At 32.6% G+C, this 25,116-nt stretch overlaps 1 protein-coding gene and 1 long non-coding RNA gene across 4 annotated transcripts in view; one reads left to right on the top strand and one right to left on the bottom strand.

Annotated features, from left to right (window-relative positions):
* The window catches only part of LOC145667102 (uncharacterized), a 28,172-nt gene extending 13,954 nt beyond the window's left edge, over positions 1 to 14,218 (top strand). The window contains exon 2 of one of the 3 annotated variants that reach the window (XR_014127866.1): positions 14,092 to 14,218. This is a non-coding gene — a long non-coding RNA (uncharacterized LOC145667102). The remainder of the gene's footprint in view (positions 1 to 14,091) is intronic. The other 2 variants (XR_014127867.1, XR_014127868.1) reach the window with 2 other exon arrangements.
* LOC145667101 (putative sodium/potassium/calcium exchanger CG1090) overlaps positions 13,726 to 25,116 on the bottom strand; it is a gene marked incomplete at its 5' end in the record, with an annotated part of 43,314 nt that continues 31,923 nt past the window's right edge. Inside the window, 3 exon segments of the mRNA XM_081734836.1 lie at positions 13,726 to 15,148; positions 16,531 to 16,662; positions 17,946 to 18,047. Coding sequence (XP_081590962.1) covers positions 14,949 to 15,148; positions 16,531 to 16,662; positions 17,946 to 18,047 — 434 coding nt within the window.

Here is a 25,116-nt window from a genome sequence, read left to right as displayed (position 1 = left end):
ATCGCTGAAACTATCCCTTACTGAGGATAGAGGACTTTTCCAGAGTTGCAGAGGACTCCCAAAGTTCCAGAGGACATTTTTGTTGGTATATATATTAGCAGGGCAACTTCATCTTGATAAACAATCATATTTCGATACGGTTTTTAATCGACTTAAAAAATAAAGAAAGAGGTTCTCAGTTTGACTTCCATGTATGCAAGTATGTTTGCGATTATATCGAGAACTGTTGGTAGTATTTCAATGCGGTTATCACTAATCGAATAAGCTATTCCCAAGGAAGGGTTTTAAATGTTTGAAAAATATTGTTAATTAATTATTATAAAACGATGCATATACGAGATCAGCATATAATATTGTTGTGAATACGTTCACCCATAACTTGGACATAGTTTGACCGATTTTCATTATTCTCTTTTAGTTTCAAAGAGTATACATTGTCACACGTTCCGTATAAATTTTATCATGATCTGATGGCAGTCTTAGGAGCTAGAACATGAAACTTCTCAACAGCTGATAATTAATACTATGTTTATGTTCACGTATAAATCCGTAACGTGTAGACCAATTTAAATATATATATATATATTTATACACTAATGTTTTGTAGGACGATCTATTTTATAGGAAGTCAGTACCCTACCTTTGTTGTGTAATTATTTTTTCTACTTTTTAGCTCTTTTAAGTATTATTTTTTTGTTTTTTTAGTGTTTTTTAAAAGTCTATTCATTTTTTTTTTAAAAAAAGTTTTTATTTATAGTGTTGTTTTCCAGAAAGCATCGACTACTTCACTGATTCTGTTGTTTGCTGTTACCACTGCCTTTATCAAGGTCTTGGTTTTCGTCTGCTTTTCGTTCCCTTCTTTGTAGTGTACTGATAACAAGAGAAGGAAAATGGTGTCAGAGAGCATTGAACTGAAAATTGTTGTCCTACAGAAATTAACCAAAGGAAATTGAATGGGGTATCCAAAGGCTTGGAAAGCGCTCCCTCGTGGCTATATGCTTAGCGAACACACCTTTTGGTGTGGGTGACCGAGTTCGATTGCCGGTGTGGCTACACTGGACCTCACTGAAGATGTCTGGTGTTTAGTGAATTGAACCACGTTCCAAGAAATCTAATAGAAGAAGCTAGTTTTTTTTAAAATATCTACAGTATTAAGAAAATAAAAACAAGATATCAGTTGTCAACTTTTGTTCGTAGATATATAATTCTGGGATGTTGAAAAGAATATCCCAAATATAATAATAATAATTATTATTAAGTATTCTGCCTATTGGCAAGTCCTGGGACTAATGAGTTTTTTTTCTTTTCTTAATTTTCAGTTTGAGCCTGGAAATGTTTCTTCCATGTTTTTCGATTTTCAGCTTATTTTTCAACTCCCAACATTTTCTTCTATTTTTCAAATCATCGATCACTTGTGTTCTTGTTCTTCCTCTTCTCTGCTTCCCTTCCATCTTTTCTTCTATGGCGGTATGAAGAAGACAATTTCTTTGCAAGATGTGTCCAATCCAATTGGCCTTTCTACGGAGGATCGTGGGTAGAAGCGTCCTCTTCTCTCCTGTTTGTTTTAAAACGTCTTCATTTGTTGCTCTTTCTCTCCATTTTATCTTCACCATCTCCCTCCAACATCACATTTCTAGGCTCTGTAAATTCTTGTCTAACTTCCGTAATGTCCAAGTCTCAGAACCATAAAGTCCAATACTCGATATATGGATAGCACTTGACCAATTTCTTCCTAAGGCTGCTAGTTAAGAATGACCCTTTCTTGTTGAGTGCTTCTTTGGCTATGACAATTCTCGACCTGGTCTCTCTGGTGCAATACGTGTCTTTCGTCAAAATACTTCTCAGATATTTGAAATGGTCGTCCTCTTCAAGTGCTCCCTGTTCTACTCTGACCCATAAGGGCGTGTTTCCACGGGATATTCTCATGACTTTCGATTTTTCAATGTTGATTTCCATTCCATACAGTTTTCCAGTGTCAACTACTTTGTCAATAATCTCCTGTAGTCCTTACAATTGGTGATCTATAATTACTCCAATACAATTGGTGATTTATAATTACCATTTTCTATTGGTATACTAAGTTTATACAATTTTGTTATTAGAATCACGCAAGTGGGACATTATATACTGCTACTACTGGGAGCTGCTATTATATACTGCTGCAAGTGGGACAACTGCTGCTACTCCACAAGGTAACTCTTGAGTGGATGTAAGGTTTTGTACTTTTTATCAATAGACACCAAGAACGATTATCTTGCCGAGTTCGTTAATGGAGTGAACACTTAGCGAGTAATAATCTTTACAATAGACATATTGTTTTGCACAGCGAGTAGTTGAAATCAGATTAGGGAATAACGGTATTAAGTATAAACACAAAACAGAAGGCAAAACATGTTTATTCTCTTAATTTATTTACACTATCTATTCGAAATCTTTTATTTATTGTTTTAAACGTCAAATGTAAATGACTTCATTACATTTTGTTTTAATTTAGTAATAACCACAATCTCAGCACCAGAAATCTGGCTATCTTTCATATACTTAGTTTGACAAAGTGATTCAAAACCAATATTCATCAATGTTCACATGTAACGAGATATTTGAAACTTTTTCTTTTTAAATATCCAGAACTATTACTGTTTAAACTATCTCAATAAATTTGCCTACATTTATGTACAACAATTATATAATTATTTAACCAACGAAGAAAATAAACAGTCCGTGCATTTTTCTTACTAGTGTATATCCACATATGTAACTACGAATGTAGACTAGTTGAATATCACATGAAAGAGGACACGTTTAATTATTATTATTATTATTATTTGAAAGCCTTTTCTTTATGTGATGTGTATTAACTAGGAAAGTGCCTGCACATAATTATAACTGCTGTACATCGCAATTTATTTCTTTTGATTATACTTCTTTCATGCAATGGATTGTGCAACATTATTTAAAATATAGATACAGTACTTTTAAAAGATCTTAGAAAAAGTTACTTTTTTTTTTTTTGATCATGCAAATGGATGTCAAGTGTTGAAGTCTATTAAAAGACTATTTATGTCTTTAAAAATTCATCAGCTACTAGTTTTGTAGTGCGATGGTACACAGTGACAAATTTACCATATCTACTGCATTAAGACAGAATAAAACAATGAGAATTTTGCCCTGTTTAGTCACGTAAATATAAGTTACACGTTGTTTTGTACATACATGCAAAAACAATAATAATCGTTTCGCTATATTTACATGTTTATATTTAACTCTAATATGTAGATATATAAATTAATTTTTAAATAACTTTTATAAAATATATTCATAAAAGTAACTACATCAAGATATAAACTCAAAAAATACCACGTTTGACGCGTTTTGTACAATTTTATGTATTCCAATTTTATCTTTAACTGATTTTTGGGGCACTTTTTAAGCCATTTTTTTTTTTAAATATAACCATATTTATATTGTATTTTGTTAAAATTTACAGACATAATTTTGTTTAGAGAAAAACGGAGGAAGCATTCATGCTCGTACACAATTTTCAATAAATTACTGCTTATATATATATTATGATGGTAATAATGAAAGATGTTACACATTAACAGTAATAGTGATCATTGAACAAATGAACAAAAAGGTTGAACTATATATTTTAAGAAATAGATTTCCCATAATTCTAAGTTTCAAAATGGTTACTAAAACCACTAAAATAATTTTCATACAATAATAATAATAATAATAATAATAATAATAATAATAATAATAATAATAATAATAATAATAATAATAATAATAATAATAATATAATGGTTTTGCTTCATTTTCACACAATATGTGTCATAAGAACTGGGGACAGCAATTTGGTTAACCTTATTTATTAAAAATTTTTCACTGACTTCTTTTTGTGCTATTAACTACAGAAAAAAAAATCCTTTTACGTAGATCATAAAGTCACATTTGAAAAAGAAGTCACTCGTTGGTTTGTTTGAAATAATCTAGACTCCTAGTAATCATAAAAATCAGAATCTTTTTTTAAATGTATTTTTTTGTTTCTTTTTTTTAATTATATTCGAACTTTACATAAATGTTATTAAGTAATTGAACACAATGTTTGATAAATAAATGTATAAATAATAATGTAATTTCTATAAATAATTTATAATAATATTTTAACATTGAAGTATATATGTTTTATTTTAACTTTTGGTTATAAAATACGTGTGCATTACCATGTACATGAGATTTGTTCTCATACATTGTCAAATATTGCTCTTACTATCTTTTTTCTTTTCTTTTCTTTTCTTTCCTGTTTAATACTTCCAACATTTTTTTCGTTGTCCCTATTTTGGTAAAATGTTACGTATTAAAAATGTAGTAGCTTACGTAACTAATTACTTATGTTTGTACTAACTATAACAATTTCTAAAGAAATATAAGTGCATATTTTTATAAAAGCAAAATTTTACATATCATAAAACAGTTTCTAACCATCAAGAAATGTTACAAAATTGCAGTGCAATTTGAATTCAAATTACATCTTACTTATACATACACATTCAGTATGAGAGTTGGAATTCCGTTTACATGACAACAAATTTCAAGTTTGCAGTAAATTTCAAGGTAAGAATAATATCGAGAATAAATAGTGTTGTAAGTACTCTTTTTAAGAAGCCAACTGACATTTTAATTTGTCTTGCTAAGAAACCTTCCTTATGTATTAAAACCACAGAAAAGTTTTATGGGGCAGAACACCAATATCTCAAAAAATTAATACTCTGAATACAATTTTACGAGGAAGATTATAGAAGAGAAACCAATGTTAATTATGTATGTCAGAGAACCGTATTCTTATTACCTGGGTTATCTTTCGTATTTTGCAAGAAAGTATAATAACGATTGTGTGTTTCTTAAACTAGACATAATTTGATTAAATAAATTTCATCTCCTGTTTAACACATTAAAATCTCTGTGTATCAGCGCCATCTTGGATTCTGTGTTCATTTATTTATATGGAGAAATGTTCTATTTTTTTTAATTATTAGGCATTCTAGTAATTTTATTTAGCTGTTTTCTTCTTAAAGATCGTTTAAGTGCCTCATTAATTATATTTTAAATTCATATTACTTAGATTTAATTTATATTAAATTTAAGTAATATAATTTAGTATAGTTGTATAATTTATATTACTTCAATTTATATGAGCAAAATTTAACATTTCTTATCTTAATTGATAAATATTAAAATTGTAGATTGGCCACCTGTCCATGTTGGCCTATCTTCCCATAAGACAGATTACTTATTACTCAATAAGTTGTTCATTTGTTTATCTTGGAAGTTGGCTGTATTGAAGCAACGTTGTTAATGTTAAATTCACCTCAGTATGGTGGATATCTAGTGTCTTTATTTTTTAGAAACCCTTTCAGAACATCTTTTACTGTTGCGGTTTCAGGACGTAAATGAACCGAACACAGAAAGAAAACGCTCGTTCATTGAAAAGAATTATTCCAAAAAAATACACCAACTACTCTTTATTACTTTTATACTGTTATTAAAGAGATCGAGATAGATTGGTGTCATTAAAGCTTTCCTTTCATTTGCTGTATTGCAAGACCACTTTATAGTTCACTTACGATGGGTATCATTTTCTTTTCTTTTTTTAACTTTCTTTTTGTTGCTTTCTGGTCCAACACTGTAAGCAAGACGCATTGATGTAGCTCTTTCCGGACGTACAACAGGATTACTTTTGGTGTTTCACAGCTTAGAGTAGCGAGACAGTGTGTTTCGAGTATTTCCTGGATCTGGCGTTCTTATCATGCAAGAAAAAACTTACGTGCCGTAGCGCTGTGTAACTAATTAGCGAATTAGCGTAAACATAGTATACGAATGACAAATATAGATATTTATTACATATGATGTTTTAATATTGCACTAACATTTTTATTATGTATTATTTATAAAATAAAAAAGAACACGTTTATAATAATTATCATTTATACTAAAAGTGCTTATTATCATCTATAATAGATTTGCTTCAAGGTAAGTCGGTCACCTATCTAGAGTTTTGGACCGTTATGATCAACATAGAAATATTTCACTGCAAAATTAATTTAAATAGATTTGAAGACGAAAACTGTAAAATGTATTATTAAAATCCCTGTTAATTTAACAGAAAAAAAGAAGACTTTCCACAATAAATCAATGAACAGAGAAGCCAAGTACTAATTCATGAACTACTCACTTGTTGAGTCTATACTGAATTCACCGCTTCACCGCCTGAACTGCTGCTTATTCCCGGCAATCAAATACAGTTTACGATTTCTGATGTTGCAGTGTTATACATACACATTTGTAAACTCATGTGAGAACACGATAGTTTACATAAATGTATAAGTGCTACATCAACACCCTATCTCACATAACCAAGTAACTTCTGTCAATCCACGAATCAAAGATACAACAAAAGTAAAAACAATTATTATTCGAAATTAAAGAAATTTTGGCAATATAAAATAGTTCTTAACGAAAATTTGCTTTGATGTTGGTGTCGTTCATAAATATATGTCACAGATTGATTCTCAAATGACTGGAAAAAGAAGGACTCAGAATGCATTGAGTTTTGATTTTTATAACTTTAATCTGCAAATAAGTAAATAAAATGACACTCTTTTTCTTATACCGGGGGTAACAAAAGTCCGCGACCATAGGTTATCTTTGTTATGAATAAAAATAAGAACAAATGGAAACTTATTTGAAATATGTGGCTTTCAATCTAAAATGGGATTTCTTTCAACTGTACCAACTATTTGGGTTCCACATTGCTAATGTACCCAATATCAAATGCAAATACAACGTTGCCAGTTCTGCAGGCTGGTCGAACGGAATATAAGAGACCACACAAATATTACACGGGAAACATACACATTGTTATGTGAGGGAATCTACAACACCTCAACATTCATTCCCTAACAATATTGTATTGTTGGTATGGTGGGGGTCCAGAAAAACAGCCTACTGAACTATGAACGTAGCTTTTTCATTTAACATTGGGCACACTACTACTGTGGGGCCTAAATGGCTAGTGCAATTGGAAAAAATCCTCCATTTTAAATTGAAAATTGCTAATTTCCAACAACTTTTCCTTTTTTTTTTTTTTCATTTTTTTGCATGTCTACTCATAACAGAGATAGCCTATGGCTCCGGACGTTTGTTATACCCGGTATATGTTACCAGTACGTTCATTCCGACACATACAAAACTAAAGACTAGACACAGAAACAATATAAAACAATCTATATACGAATAAAACGATTTAATTTTCTGAAGAAAGATAGATTAACAGTTACTAAAAGATACCTTTCTAGCAGCATTTTTTCATGGCAATAATACTGTTTTTTTTAAAAAAAAAGTTTACTGGGAATTAGGTACAAAATCGTGTCAGCTAATGAATATTCTAATAATTTTAGCAAGTGGTGGCATCTAGTGGCTTCATTAACAATTGAGTACGTCGTTGTTTCGTATTTAAATATCTAATCACGTAACTAAAGATACAAAAAAAAATGCAGTGGTATTTCTTGAGTTTTTCTTAATTGCATAAATAATTTTGCAGCAATACATAATTTTTTTAAAAAGACCAAAAAATAACAGTAGTTAATAACATTTGGCTTTGGCAGGAGTTTTATACTTTTCGTTCATAGTATACACGGAATGTTTCATAAAGTAACATGGTCATATCTATTATTTATAATATTTTTCATTATTATAATATACTATGCACTGTCAGAATACATCCTTAATAAACAAATTGACTCGTGTAATTACATTTCTCCTATGTTGCTACTCAGGTTACAAAAATTTTGTCTTCACTAATCTAAACATGAGCTGTTATGGATATCACCAATAGTTCAAAATTAAAAGGACTATATTAAAATAGAGCATTAACAACATCTTATGCGTGTATAATAAGATACATCTTTAAGGTAGTTGGGGACAATCAAAGTTCTTTTTAAGGCTTAATATTATTGTCTTACGTTGTTTGTTTAATATTCACACATCTACCACATACACACACAATACATGTTCCAAAAGCAATGTTACTCTCTACATTATCTACTCTAAAATGATTTAATAGCCTCAAAAATAAATGATCATGACTGAGCTTCAAAACTAATCACAGCACAATTACATGCAATATAAACATGTATATTATCTTATATGTATATATATTTATTTAAATGATGCAGATGTTATATAAAGGTACCTGGATGTTTTGTGTCAAAGTTATGTATCTAAAAAATCTGTGTAATTTAAATTTGTTCAATTTAAAGTTAACGTTCTTTTTATATTTTGCTTATGTGCTCTCGAACAATACACATAAGATCTTTAATTTATTTGTAATTTAAGTAAAAAATATGAAAATATTCATATAAAAATATTGAATGATTGTTTTTCATTAATTTTGTATTTAGGTTACGTCATTTTTATCAAAACTTGTCATTTTTTAAAAACAAACTTTCCAATAGTTTATTATAGCATAATCTCACAACGATTTTGGCACATTATTTGTAACGTAATTATACACTATTTTATTTTAGCTAATTGCGACAATTTTGTTGGTCGGTTGATTAGAATTTAGCCTCTCTTTCAGCAGCGACGCTATAAGAGATGTAGACCTACAACTTAACGTGGGATCCGAACCATATAAGCTCCTACTAGGAATCAAACCCGGGTTTCCCGCGTCAAAGACGCGTGCACTTGCCAGATAGCCACGAGGAAACTCTGCGACAATCTTGTATTACAAATACACCTTAATATTAGTATGTAATATTATCATCATTAAATCAAACTTTCAGTTTGAAATTTGTTTCTTATCATCATAAGATAATTATGTCCTAATTATTTTACTGCATTTTGCAAGCCTAACTATCAATTTGTATCTTCTAAATACTTCTAAGGTTAAGATTCTCAGATCACAGATTTCTAAGAGTTGTGAAATATGTGAAGTGGTGGCATTTAAATAATTTAAAAAACGGTTCTATGATTAGTAGTGATTTTACTTAATATTAATATTATTAGTACATGATTATATTACTTGTATTATGCACTACAGAAATATGCTTCCCAAATTGAAATAAGAGAACTAAAAACGAAGGTGTATTATACTTCTGGAGTTAAACAAATGCTAATCGTTACGGAAAGATATGGCAGAACTGTAGCAATGTTATCACTTTCGTAACGGTTAATTTCCTTTCCGAAACCATGTAATTCTCTCATTAGATGCAAAATCCCCCCCCCCCCCCACTTAAAATAGATATTTCTTCTGGCCATTGTAATAGAGGATCAACACTGTGCGAATCCCAAAGCTAAAAAAAAAAAAAAAAAAAAAAAAAAAAAAAAAATCAGGGGCCCAATTTTGTATCAGTTTGCGTCAGAGCAATACAAAGTTTGTGTTTCTAACAGGAAGCTAAATACAGAAATTAACTGTTTGTATATCGATAGAATTATATTTCCATTGATAAGATGCTTAAGAAAGCTAAAATGGAATGTTTCAATTGCAAAACTAGAAACGAAAAATAATATTGATTCCAAAAGATAGTACTAGAGAATTATCATTATTCGTACGTGGATCTAGAAATGGAGAGGACATTTTAACCACCAATTCCAGGAACCTGAAAATTTTTAACAACTTGGTTCGGGTGAACCAGCTGAATGACAGCATTGCATGTGTGATATATTTTTTTTGAATAAATATATGTCTTTCGCTACTATATATAATGACACGCTAAAAACACTAATAGTATTCGAGTTAATTTGCATGAAAAGTTATTTTCTCATTATGTCAGACATCAATATCTCTGCAAAATATTCTGATGTTTTACAAATGAGTACACGAAATACTACTAAAACTTTTAATGGCCTCCAGCAATCTTCTTACGGATCAGTGTAAATTATAACCATTTCATATTGATAATAATTAGTTACAAATTTATACATGATTAAGGGTAATATTCACGATCTTGATCATCAAATTTACCCTAAAATGATATTAATTGTGAGAATCAATATTTAATCATTAGAAATTGTTTAGTTGTATGAAGATAAAAACAATGAAGTATTATTATTACTGATTCATTTTCAAAAACGATGTTTTAAGTTTATAGATCAAATTCTGTTTGCTACTAGCTGCACTAGATATTCCAACATCTCACAGTTCCAGCTTAACTAGAATTATGTATACACAAAGTTTCTAATCAGTTATTATAATATATTCTAATTCTCGAATATATTATTAGAAACCTTTGTACATGGCTACAATAAAACATCAAGGTACCTTATATAGACATTTACATAAACGAATACTGATGCTTGTCTTTCTTTTATTTTCTCTACAAAACACTCATGGGTTGGTTTGGTGAACACATTAGCTCCTGAGCTATGAAACAATGATTTGTTTATCAATAGTTTTCGTAGATCAAATATGTTTCTCGTTTCTAGAGGAAACAACCAAGGTCATTTCTAACGATTCTAGATCTGGTTTATTTTATCCAAGGGAATGTTTCTTATTGTTCATAACTACAAGTGCTCAACATGGAAGTACCTTGGAATTTTAACCACTATTTGTCAAACATTGAAATATCCCTAAACTAACAGGGGATCGATGTGATGCAAGAAATTATTATTTATAACATACATAGGTATATATCTCTCCTTACACCGCTTTTCTTGGACTGATTTTATTCCATATACATTATTTCCATTAAACAATTATATTGAAAATAAACATTTATTTATATCAACATATCTCCCAACACTAGACCTTGTTTTATAAATATTCAAAAATGCTTCATATTTTATTTTACATTGACAAGAAACATTAGATTTTTTTTCCATAATTGAAGCATTTACATAGCATTGCAAATTTGAATACTTTATGTGAAATATTCATTTTATTTGAAAACGACTGTAAAACATGAAATATTTACTTAATCTACATTTTTTTTATCCTATTAATTGAACCTTTCTTTGACAATACCTCATTAAAGTAAGTACGTTCACAAATTCTACTCCTTAACTGAGTACTTATCTAACTTGATACTGAAATGATAACGAAACATGATTTTAGCATGATATGTGAATGAAAAGATACACTTTTTTTATTACCTTACATTGATCATATTTTGTTGCTTGCTAACGTCTATGTTAATAAATATAACCATTTTTCTTTTTAATTCATCAATATTTTTCACACTTCGTTAATTTTCTGTTTTGTTTTATAACATTGAAATTTATACTAATCTAGTCACATGATTTCAACAATAAAGTTAATCATTCTTTTTGTCTTAAAAGGAAAACAAATCGTCCAATAATAAACATATTATCTACGATCTACAGTTATCACTGTTGTAAATTACAACTTCTTTGTTTTTAAATATTACCTAATATCCAACAATATCCCTGAAATATATTATCATGCAAAACAGGCATAAAACTTAACGTGTGTTTTTTTAAGTACGTTGTTCAGAAATACAGTGAAGAGGTATACATAGTCTTAACTTGCAAGCAGCGGATAGAGAGAACACGTTACATTATTTTTTAATATATATACATTTTGAACACATTATGCATACGTTTAACTTGTACATTAACTGGGATTAATGGACATGAGATATATTAAAATTCACCTGGAAAGAAAGGAACTTGAATATTTTCTATTTAGTATCAATTAGCAAGCAAAAATTTGCGTCATAGTATTATATCTTGAGTGCAGTATAACGCTATTAAGGAACAATACTAAACTTTTACTACGTAGAGTACTTTCAAAATATTATAATAATCTAAATATCATAAAATGAGATGTATTTTGAAGTATTTTCCATTGTTATTAATTCGTCTGTAAGCCAATTATTCGATTTGGGGTGTACTGTTTAACAATGAAAAAAAAAATCTAGTAAAAATTCACGTTTCAAAATTCAAAGTTATTCTTTAATTTATACAATATAATGTCCCGTTACCCTTTTATAAATGCAAAGGCAAGGCTTTCCATTGTTTCAGATTGGATGAACGGTGCCTGATACACTTCCAGTTACAGTATTGAAGAACGTAGTATTGTAAGTTGTTGGGTACATGAGAGAAACCACACAGTCCAGACCTCACCACCTGTAATAATGCGCTATGTGGGTTTATAAAGAGCATCGTTGAAAAAAAAAAAGTTACGATACCACTGCCGAACTGAGAGAAGCTGTGAAACAAGTTTTCACTCAAGTTACACCTGCAATGCTCCGCAAAATGTTGCACAGAATGTGGCGGCGTATTATCCTTTGTCATAGAATGACGATCGACAGACTGATCCTTTGGACATTTAATGTTTCCTATCTGAATAAGACTTTTTGAAATCATTGTTGTTCATGTCATTCAGTTCTTTCTGTGTAGTTATTTACGTACGTTTAGTGGTTTATGTTACTTATTTTCAGAGGTAAAGGGACTTTATGGCCACCCTGTATATATATATATATCATATTCATATATATGCTAATGAAAGAGAGTCGTCCAATTCTACTACACCGTTATACTTTTTTCCCCCATTAATCATAACGAAAATTCATTCACACGTATGAATCAAGTTACAATCAAATTGTTCAGAAAGAATCTAAATTACTAATTTACGTGAAATGTAAATATTTACAACACAGCATTAAACTCGGCGATCTGTAACACACGTAAACACAAATTTATGTTATGCATGTTTTGCATGATATCTGATAAATATTGTCAAGCCAAAAGTTTAGAGGTTTACGTTTCTTTAATTGTCTTTTGTTTCCATCATCAGTATATGTTTTCATACATTTTAAACTTACAAGATAGCTTACACTTACGTATAAGTTGACATTTCCACGATGAAAAAAAAAACTTTAATTTCCACCTTGGGCGATTTCGTTTTCTTTAAATCTTAGTCATATTTTTTTTTTCAGCAATAAAACAACCATCGTAAATCCAGCTTTCCGTACAACTATATTACTTAAGAACTAGCACTACTTCGGATAGAACTTGCAGCAGAAAATCGACAACAATTTTTTTTATCATGGAATGAATCTATCTTAACAATAAACGGTAAATGTCTCAGACTGTGTGTCACGCTAGGTCTAATAACAAACAATTGCACTAATAGATGTAGCTACGTGCACTGTTGGGTGTTAAACTACAATGTGGACAATGTGCTGATTGTAAATTATTATGACGATTTAATTGCAACTTTAAAAAAAAAAAACTCTGTTGTTTTATTCTGATTATTTCAAAATGTGATGATTTAGTTGCAACTTAAAAACTCTATTGTTTTCAATTTGATTATTTCAAAATAGGACAAGGGCCGTAACTATATTTAGAATTCAGTATTAGTATTTCTGTAACCGGATATTTAGCCACGTAATAACCTAACGTATTTGCTCATATTCGACATAAATTTGGATACTACAACCACTTTCATTTTGTTCAAGCATACAGGACAAGCATATTTAATGTATTCTTTAGGTTCACACCTATTTTGATGTCTTTCTTTGTTGATGCTGCAACCCGAAGGCTCGGGCGGAACAATTAATATTTTTTTATGATTACAATAAGATTTAAAAATTTACAAAACGTTACAATATTCAAAATGACTATCAAGTGATAAAATAACTAATTTATAAACGCACATCTTTTACTACATTTTTAAAAGTAAATTCTTAAAGTGAATTAATTGTTGTCCATAAAAACTAATTCCGCCCTATGATTCAAAGAGTGAAATAATTCACGACTGATTGTGAATCGAACCCAGGTTTTCCTCTTATCTTATTAGTTCGTTAACCACAACTCTATCCAGTTCGCTGCCCGATTAGCCCTATACTCTTCTATTCTCGAGGTCAGTGTTTTGCCATTCAGACCATATGGGCAATACCACGACTCCTGTTGGGCTTGGACCACCCAATGTCTATACTACAGTGCTATGTATCTTCCTATTTTCAATATCTTATGATTTTATTAATTATTTTTATCAGTCAAGATTCCAATAATAATGGAATATTAAGTTTATTAGGTTTACTTTTTTTCTTCCTGTTTCAGGTGTACGATGTTTCCAGTTTTCAGTGTGAAAGACAGAGCTCAGACAGCCGCCAAATTGAGGTATGGCATTCAGAACGTTGGTGAAGAAAGGAACATGGCATTTATGCTAAACCTGACCCCAAGATAATTAAAAATGGTCACCATACATTGATGACCACTGTCTCTGGTAAGACGAAGTTCTTCAACATCCCGAAATCCAGTGAACATTGCCAGGGTCAATGAAATCTGTGCGTGTCACCATCAGAGATGTAGTATAACTCATTATATAATTCAAACAATTTTGAGAAAAGAGAAACCACTCAGAGGTTTGTGATCGATTAATGGAATTTGCAGGAGCCTATGTTGAATTTTGAATATACACACACTTTGAAATCTCACATAGTTCTTACTATTCTGTATTTTTAAAACCACACCGTCTTGTTACTCCTTTGCTTTTTGAACAAAGTATTTAAGACATTTAAGAGAAGAAACAATAGAGTTATAAGACATTGAAAACAGAGAATCACTTATCATGAACCCTTACACAGCATCTCACAGTCATTTAATATAACTGAATTAGCACTTACAGAGGAATCGCCGATTACTTCCTCCATTTAACATATAGTTCCGTTACATGTGAAAAATTGACCGTTTGCATCTGCGTTTCTCTTCGAAATAGTGCTGGTTCTTAAAAGTCTTGTAAAATGCTATTCACAACAACAATAAAACCAAAGGTAAATAAATAGGAATGTCTAACAGGAAATATTTAATAGCTACAGCAAAACACAAACAAATGAAATGGAATGGAACAGTTTCACATTCATTCACACACGTTTTCTTGTACACAAGACGCACACACAGACGTTCACAATTTACATCTAAAAAAGACTAGGACATTCCGGTGGATTCAAATCCCCGAAGACGTTTAACTCATAAAGACTAGCAACTACAATAAACAAGACATACCAGCACATCAGGATAACACCGTACTTTTTATCCAGCTTCCAACCATTTAAATGAGTTGCGATCAACAAGAAAGCAACCGTTGATAGAAGAGAAAGTGTTGAGTAAGTCAAGCCTGTAAACAAACAAACGTTATTTAATTAAATTAAAGTTTTCGTTTTCTTTCCGTGTTTTATTTATTTTAGCAGACAACTTAAAGGAACATCATCAGTGTTGCTCTATTTAAGGGAATGTACAACCATTGTGGTACAGTTTTAATTGTTACATTATTCTCATTTTATATATTGCAATATGTGGCAATCATATACAGACGTTTGGCCTATCGTGGCAGTGGGTGGGGCTAGAGTTGCCATCTTGGTGCCAGAACGTTGCCACACTCAGTACGCATCCAGCTGTGGTAGTGTGAGGACTGTGACGCTCTTACTATGCTTTCTGTGACGTGCTACAATGTGTGCTGCAATAGAAAAGCCCGCCTCTTGTGAGGTGCATTCTATCATTAGGTTTTTGTTGAAAAAAAAAAAAAAAAAAGCCAATTGAAATTCATCGCCAACAAGTGCCGGAGAAAACTTTGCGCGAAGGTGTTGTTTTTCCACGACAACACACGGCCAAGTGTACCCGGGAACTCTTGGTTGGTTTTGGATGGGAGATGTACGATCAACCACCATACAGCCCAGTTTTGACGCCGAGCTACTACCATCTGTTCCCAGCGATGAAGACATGGCTCGCTACACAACGCTTTTGATACTGACGCCGAACTGCATACCGGTGCAAGCCAGTGGTTGAGCTCGCAGACGACACATTTCTACCGTGACGGTATTGAGAAACTTGTGCCACGGTATAATACGTGCTTTAATTTGCATGGCGTTTAAATGAGAAAATAGCTTAAGAGTGTATCTTTCAAATGTTTATAATACAATTTGGTTTGTTCGTTCTGTTACTTTTTTTTTTTTTTAATTTCAAAACTTCTATTATTTCCCGGACAGCCCTAGTGTATATTTACTTTTCTCCACTACTTTTTAATGTTCCAAATTTCGCTTAGTTTCAAACCTTTCTTTCTATTCAAGGTGCCATCACGTAATTTTATAACTATTTCTTCTCTCAATAACCTTTAATGTCTGTCATTAGATCTGCATATAGCCGAGGTATTTTCAAACAAAATTTTATATATTCTTCCTAGTGCATCTTATCTGTTAATGCTGATTTTCTGTAAATTATAACAATATTTGCTTATTACGTATTGAAATATAAAATTATACAATGTAACAATTAAAATTACTTGGAAACTCCATACAAGATTGCCATTAAAAATCAGTTATTAAAAAAATAACATTTGAAGTAAATTTTAAGAGTTTCAATTTCGAAATTAAAATTAAATAAATAAATAAAATTTATTGCAAATTTTGAGAATAAACATTTGGTGATATATTTCTATATATAAATATGTTTGTATGACAAAATACAATACGATAACATTTAATATTGATGAATTTAACTCACCTTTACTAATCACATTCACATGACTTCCGGGCTTAATAACAGCAGTTTGTATGAACCAAGGTAAACCAAGGCATATCAATATGTCAAACACGTTGCTACCAACTGCATTCGATACAGCCATATCTCCATAACCTATTTAAGATATACAAAATGTAGGAAATACAAAAGAAATATATACATATTTTTTAATTTCTATTATACAAAGTTAACTTCCCTACACAACAAACATAAAGGTTTCCGCCGTTTGATATGTTATTCTTCTTTATATTATTTGTATTTGTGCAGGGTGACTCAGTGGTAGAGTGCTTAGTTCTCGTGCGTGGGGCCCCTGGTTCGATCCCCGCCCAACTGGATTTGTGGTAGACAACATCGTGTCCGGTTTTCTCGAGGTACTTCCACTTTCTCATTCCACCAATTCTTCCATCATCCTTCACTTGTCTTAATCATCGTCTTTCTTAGCCTAAAGAGTATAATGGAGGGATGTTAAACTGAAAGATTTCACTTTTATTTGTATTTGCATTTTAAGTATCTGAAACTATGTGCTGAATCATAAGTTATAATTTGTCATTATAGTTCATTAACAGTTTTTCTTATATATATATATTATATATTATATTGCAAATAAGAATATATATATATATATATATATATATATATATATATATATATATATATATATATATTCTTATTTCAATACGAGTACCATTAATAACGAAGATGTATACTTTTACTCAAGTGATATACTATTAGCTAATATGGACAATTACCCTTTTTACATCAGGTATTATTTCCGCTTTTGCTTTGCCGAGACATTAGTCTAACTAATTGTCCATTAATTTTATCCTTAATTTAAATTTTGATATTTCATTCGTCAGAATAGGTATTCCCATGAATAGATGCTTCCAGGAAAGCAGAAAATTCTTATTGCCTTTTGTTTCAATTTCGGAAGATTATTCTTCACCAATCATTTATTGATAAAAATCTAAAATGTGTACTTCACAATATTTCACTCTAGAGTTATATAAGTTCGATGTGAAGAACTCTTGGAGAACGGAATTGATCACTACTTGCATGTTCTTCACCTGACTATTGTGTTAGATTAATTTCACAACATTATAATACAATTACCAAAATATATCTACAACTAGAGCACACATTATGAATAATATTATGCAATTTGAGTAATCTACGTATTACGAGTCAACCTGATGATCGATTTAAGCATTCACTAAAAGAGGGGAAAAAAATTGTTCCAGTAATTAATTTTTAAGTTTCCTTCTTAACTAACTTTCAAAAACTACTAGATTATTTTGATATATTGGATATAATACTCTATTTCACACACACAAAAATACATTACTTGTGCTAATCAATCATAATATAGATATATAGATATTGTGTGAGTGGTATTTTACCTTCTTTCACAACAGACAAACTGGACAAAGCATCCGGTACGCTGACACCAGCTGCGACGAATGTTAACCCCATCACTGTGTCGGGTATCCCTAACGTGCTCCCTTAAATGGTTAGAAAAAATATATAAAATAACTCAAATGCATGTTATTAATACATGTACAAATTTTATGCACAGATCGAAATTCTGAACAAAAGTTCATATATATATATATATATATATATATATATATATATATATATTAAAACAAGAATGAATCAGAAAATCAGAAAATAAATTCACATTTCATATAACATCTTTACTGAAATATATTCTGATCAATTGTATACCAGCGGCGGTTTCTCTTAATGTTTGCATGTTTGTACAAACCTCCTTCCAATATTTTCAATTTTTATTTGTGCTAAATCACTTTTCGTTTTATTGTCAACATAATCTTTCCTTATGTTACACGTTTCAAATGGTGCGTTTCAAATGGGGTTGGCTAATAGTTTTCTGCTTGCGAGTTTGACAAGCTCCCCAGCTTGGCTACTGCGGGGGTTGCGAGGTGCAAGGATTCTTATAGTGCCTCATAAGGATCTACTATGTTTGCAGATCGTTTACAAACAATTCTACCAACAAACACGTTTTCCAAAACGAAACGCTTTGGAACGGGAAATTCTCCACCATTCCTCCCCCTGCAATATTGGTTGACACGGTTCTCGCCTGAAGGGGAATAGTCCGCTCCTCCAAGTCGCATAGAGGAAAAAAAAACTTGTGCCTTGCCTAAATGCGAGATTGCCAAGTGCTCATAACTATTGGTTCTGTCAACCAAGTAAGATAAAGGCAGCTATGAAGACAGTAAAGGCGACCCCGTGAAGAGTGAAGATGGATTGAGGGTGTCAATATTTAATACACTTGTATCTGAATGAGTAGAAATTTGGCAGCATAGACAGAATATTTTCCTTTTTGGAGAGCAAAAAAAGAGCGTTAATTGGAGGAGGGGATGAGATTTTAAAGCGGACTGCAAGCCCTCAACTAACCAATGTCCTCGCAGAAACAATGTAGAACATACGGAACAAAACCCTTGTCCTTTTTTACTTCCCCCTTCCGCCTACTAGCACCCACGCCTTTGGCTGCTTAAATAAGGGCTAACACCCCTCTTACTAAAAGGTCTTTGAGGGGGAGTATTTCGATGGTTTCTTTTAACGCAAAATAAATCACACTGGAAAAAATCTTTTATTTAGAGTCGGACGGAAGTATGTTCACGAAGCTGCTAGTGAGATCGAATTGTCGAATCTGTTCGTAGTGTTGTGTGTTTGTGTATGTGTGTGTGCGTGCGTGTACCGGTCTTTGTTGTTAATTGGAACATGATTGCTGTGATTGCATAATTATGTCTGTCCCTTATATACGTGAAGTAACAATGAATTCTGTAACGTCTCTGTTAAATGAGCCGTTTTCAAAAAGAAGTTTAGAAGCAAAGCTACTTGTGAAAAACATCGGAAGGCCGATTCCGACTCTCAATATAACACAAGTAATAAGAAGTGCGAAACGAACATTTACAAGGAAGTTTAATCCAAATTTGTACGAACAGCATAAGTGGTTATGTGGATGTGAAATTAAAAATGCTTTGTTTTGTTTTCCGTGTTTGTTGTTCGGGGCAGGGGAAGATGCGTGGAGTAAAAAAGGTGTTGTGGATATCCAGCATCTGCACGACAAAATAAAAAACATGAAAATTCATCAGCCCATATAAAACACGTTCTTAATCTAACTGTGTTGGGAAATGTGAATATTGCTGCTCAACTGGATGCTGGTTATAGGCTGTCCATTCAGAACCACAATCAAAAAGTGACGCAAAACAGGTACGTGCTCAATATAATTATCAATTGCATTCGGTTTTGTGGCGCCTTCGAACTGGCTTTAAGAGGGCATGATGAAACAGACTCTTCTTCAAATCCAGGCGTATTTCGTGGATTAATTAATTTTAGTGCTGAACTTGACAGCGCTCTCAAAAGTCATTTAGAAAGCGCAACAGTTTTTAAGGGTACCTCAAAAATTATACAAAATGAGCTTCTCCACTGCATGCTTGAAGTATGCCATGAAGAAATCGCTCAGGAAATAAGAGAGGCGGAATTTTTATCTGTCATAGCAGATGAAACAAGTGACGTAGCTAACGTATTTCAAATGGTGATTGTCTACAGGTACATTGTCAATGGCAAACCAGTGGAACGATTTTGGAACTTCGTCACTCCCTCTAAACACGACGCTCGAACTTTGGCTTCTTGTATTATTGAAGAAGTTGGTCTCCACGTGGTAAATAATAAAGAGAAGTTGATATCACAAACATACGACGGTGCTGCAGTAATGAGTGGTTCTTCTGGTGGTGTACAGGCTATTGTGAAAAAAGATTATCCAAGTGCTGCTTACGTTCACTGTCATGCTCATCAACTCAATTTGATTATGTTAAATGCAGCGTCGACTAATAGAAACGTCAAGATTTTCTTTGCTAATCTACAGGGTATTTGTACTTTCTTTTCAAATTCTCCACAGCGGACATCTATATTGGACGACATAGTAAGAAAGCGGTTGCCACGATCTGTTCCAACGAGATGGAATTTTAATTTGCGGAGTGTGAACACTGTTTATGAATATAGAGAAGAGCTGATTAGGTGCTTCGAAACAATCCAAAATACAGACTTGAATAATAGTACCATCGACCAAGCATCCCGTCATATTGAAACTTTACAAAGGGAAAGTTTCAACTTTTGGCTGTCATTTTTTCATTCTATAATGCCTCACGTCGACATCTTATACAATCAATTGCAGAAACGAGACATTGATGCTGTTTACGTCAGAGAGATTCTCCAGTCTTTTGAGCGAAAGATATTGGAAGTCCGAGAGAATATTGGTGACGTTGAATGTGAACCACCTGAGAAAAGGAGAAAATACATTTCCGCGTGGAAAAGAGAAGCGAAAGAGGTGTGTGATGTTATTGTTTGCCAGGCCAAAAACAGATTTAGCTTCAGTGGACACCTTACTGCAGCCTCTCTGGTTACCCCCAACAACTGCTTGAAGTACAACACACATTTCCCTGACGAACAGTTGCAAGCGACATGTGACGCGTATCCTTGCTTAGATCTGAAAAAACTTCGAACGGAACTTGGTGTAATTTACGGTATGCAAGAGTTCAGAGCAATGTCTGGTGCTCTCTGTTTATTAGATTTCATTTGCGAAAATAATTTGTCATCAACGTTTAGTGAATGTGAAAAACTTCTAAAAATTATCGTTACAATTCCAATGACAACATCAGAAGCAGAACGTTGCTTTAGCACATTGAAACGTGTGAAAACATTTCTGAGAAATTCGATGTCTCAGGAACGGTTATCTGCTCTTGCAATGCTATCAATTGAAAGAGACTTTATTATGGGAATCAAGGACTTTAATAACAAAGTTATTGAAAAGTTTGCCAGAAGCAAAGAAAGAAGAACGGATTTTCTCTACAAGTAGGGTAAATATTTTTATTTTCTTTACACTTAATTTTCTATTTATTAATTGAGAAATATTTAGTACTTTTCTCATTACTAAATCTTTGGGTCATGAATCGCCACTAACCTATAGCCTGTGCTCTATTACTATTATTTATAATAATATTAATAATAATGAAAAATACGAGGTCATGAGTGGTCCAAAAGTAGGTATACAGTACCGTACTGATCAGCTCATTGCATTTAATATCATTTCTTATTGTTATCCATCAGATAGACTTAGTTTCTTTATTATTTATTCTTAATGTATTTTACTTATATCTTAAGCTCAGAAGAGCCGGAGCAAATAAACCCATAAACTAGAATGTTATACTTGATCAATGCAGGGGTATATACCTACTTTTGGGCTACCCTGTATTGTGCACCACCTAAAATTCAAAGCACGAGCCGCCACTGTTGTATACCTTACTTTTTTAAACAGTTTCTCTTCAAGGCAATGCACTTGTATTCTTTCAAAAACCTCTAACTCCAGGTATAACCAAAAGAAACTTTTCGGGTACTCCCGAAACCAGTTCTTCACAGTTTTCTGTATCTCCTCATTCGAGTTGAATTTGTGACAGTACAGCACATTCTTTACTCGACTGAATCAGATGGCGCCAGGTCTGGGTTATAACGAGATGCGGAAGAATTCAAAATCTGAAGCTACTATAGTGTCTATACTTTTGGTGCCTCTGTATGTGGGCGTGCATTATTATGGAGTAGCAACACAGTTTTGATGCATTTCTCTCCTTCCACTTCAAAGCGCAATACACCACAACATAATATCTCTAATGGGTTTATGTGCCTATGTTTCTGAAAAGTCGAAAAGTAGGTTCATTCATAACCCAACAAGCGTCAAGATGATTGTCTTCGTGCAGTCTTGCTGTTTGAGTTTCTTCTTTGCTTAAAGAGAAGAATGATTTTTACTCTAATCTATGTTACTTTCTGTACGGCTCTTAATGTGTGCGTTCTTAACAATACCTGGCATGATCATGTACCAATTCATGGCAAGACACTGAATTCTTCATCGTAGCATCGCAGGAACTGAATGGCTACCTCCAAACGCTATTGTCTATATTTCTCTGTAAGTTGTTTGGGAAGCCAACTGAAAATAACTTTACGACATCCAAATCTGGCTTGCGTAAAGCCAGAACTAATTTTCAACTGTGCAACCACATGTGGAACGTTATTTGTCGTTCTTCTCTGTAGGCTATGTTTTCGTAAGCGATTTTGATGGGCTACCCAATTAACTTTCGTCGATTATTGTTTTAAATGTATCAATCCACTCAAAAATCTTTCCTAGATTCATGGTGCTTGCCCCGTACTGCTTCACTTTATGATGATTGATTTCCGGAAGGTTCACTCCCTATAGTGATAGTGTTTGGATGTTCATAGAAATCGCAGCATGGAGCGTTGTTTCTCAATAATGAAATTGCGTCCTAGAACGTCTATACTTTGATCAGTGTTGCTCCCTGTCACTCGACTGAAAAGTGTTGCATTGTGCGCGGCAGTCTGTTTAACATTCCTTGTTCATTGCGTTAGTTTCTTTCTCATACTTTTTAAAAATGCCTTTTACTTTCTGATCCATCCTCGTATAATTAATTATATACAATACATAATAGAAGATCCAATATCTTAAAAACTTACAAGCCAAGCTCAAGTTCCAAAGATGGCAAGCTGCAAAACTATTTGTTGAAAGATAATTAAAAGTAACATAGGTGTGTTCCTACTTGTACAATTCTGTTGCAGTAATACACGTGTATAGTGAAAGATCATGTATAAAATATAGGATGTTGGACCCTTAATTCCAAAATGACGCCCACCTGGACACTTCATAGCTTCTCTTTCTTTGCTAACTTTTCTTTTCTTTTCTCCTCCCTATCTGTTGAAGCATTTCAGCGAAAACGCTTGCAGTATACTTTTTTTTTTATTAAATATGTGCGATAGTTTCCACTATTTGCTGGTAAGTAATATATATATGGTACCGGATATACATAAATGAATATATCAGTTTGATTTCTATATTATCACTTAAAAGAGGAGTGAAAAATGTTCGTAGCTCAAAAAGCAAGAAAGACGGTTTTAGTTATACACACGCGCCCAGATAGATTTTCTTTGATTTCGCTTGGCAGCAACGGTGACAAAGATAATTATTGCAATTTGCTAGTTGTAAATAAGTCATTACGTTGTTGAGTTGATTTTTAATTTAGCGTTCCTTTCAGCAGCGAGGATACATGAGAAGTGGACCTACTGATTAACGTGCAATCCGAACCACATGAGCTCCCGCCGCACAGTGTGTTATTTGATCAATGCAGGAGGATTTAATTGGAAAAATTTAAGTCCGTGAAAAACGTGATATTGAGTAGATTGTAAGACAAGGGTCCTATTAAGAAGAATATCAATAAGAACTGTCATTATCTGCGACAGGGAAGTCGCATAAAGACCCCAAAATCGGCCAAAGTAACTCATGGTGTGTATCGTTAAAAATTATCCTCAGAAACTAAAGGTATTATCTCCAAACTTTGTAGTGTGTTTGGAGCGACATTGCTGAGTATTTTTGAACTAAGTTTTATATGGACGTCTAGCAGTATCTTGTGTTTGTAAACTCTCAGTAATAGCACCTGACCTGTAACAATGTCATAATGTCTTATTTGACATTATCATTAATGTAGCGTAGATTCGAAGTCTCTTATACAGTCGTATATAGACGTCAGACTGATTTTAGTCCATGCACTAGGATATGTACTAAAATATATATATATATATATATATATATATATATATAATATGAAGAAAAATTCTGCGCATGTTTGCGCTTCTAATAATTATATATTTTTCAAGATGGCGTCCTCAATCTCCCGGGAAACAGTATTGGATGTTTGGTCGCGTCACCAGAAAACTGAGCGTTTTGAGAAGTGTATGAACTTGCTTCGAAAATGGTCAGCGTGGAACACCTTTCTGACGATATCGAAAAGAATTTAAAGGTATTTATAAGAGGCCTATGTCAGTGTTATCGTCACCGTAAACGATTCCTTACATCGAATGCAGACTGGTATGTGGAAACATAAGTTTATCAGGCACTGTTCGAAAGCTGCTACCTTCTCCATCCACTGATATACCATCTGGTACTTCTGTTAGGCCATCGAAGACATTCAGTGAGTGTTGCGAGAAAACCAAGAAAAGGAAGCTCAGATACTTCGTCACATCAAATAGCTTGGAGCAGATATCTCCTGCTGCGGAAATGAAGCTTCGCGAAGAGGGCAAAAAGGATTCTACGATCATTCTGCGATCTGCGATCGAGGGACCAGTATAAAAAATATGCGCAATTCAGTGTCTAATGAGGGAAATAAAAAAGAAGAGTATATCTGCAGATCAAGCTCTGGCACTCATTGTTGATATAATCTTTCAATTCAACAATACATTATGTTACAAGAGCAAACCAAGTGTTGCTCCTAATACACTCCTCTTATAAAGCTGTGAAACAAGCAAAGAGTGCATGCTATTCCCCAAATGTTACAATCACTGAAACTGTAGTTGAAATTCCTGTCCAGTCCTTAGTCAATCACACAGTGCAAAGAGTGTGTAGCACGGCAAGAATTGTTTGCAAGAGTGCCGGAAACTTGTAGTAATCTTTACTTTATTGTAAATTGAGGATGTGATGGTTCCCAACAA

This window comes from Thermobia domestica, chromosome 12 (genome assembly GCF_964235325.1).
Source record: "Thermobia domestica chromosome 12, izTheDome1.hap1.1, whole genome shotgun sequence".
Lineage (NCBI taxonomy): Eukaryota > Metazoa > Arthropoda > Insecta > Zygentoma > Lepismatidae > Thermobia > Thermobia domestica.
This window is presented reverse-complemented; position numbering and strand designations above follow the sequence as displayed.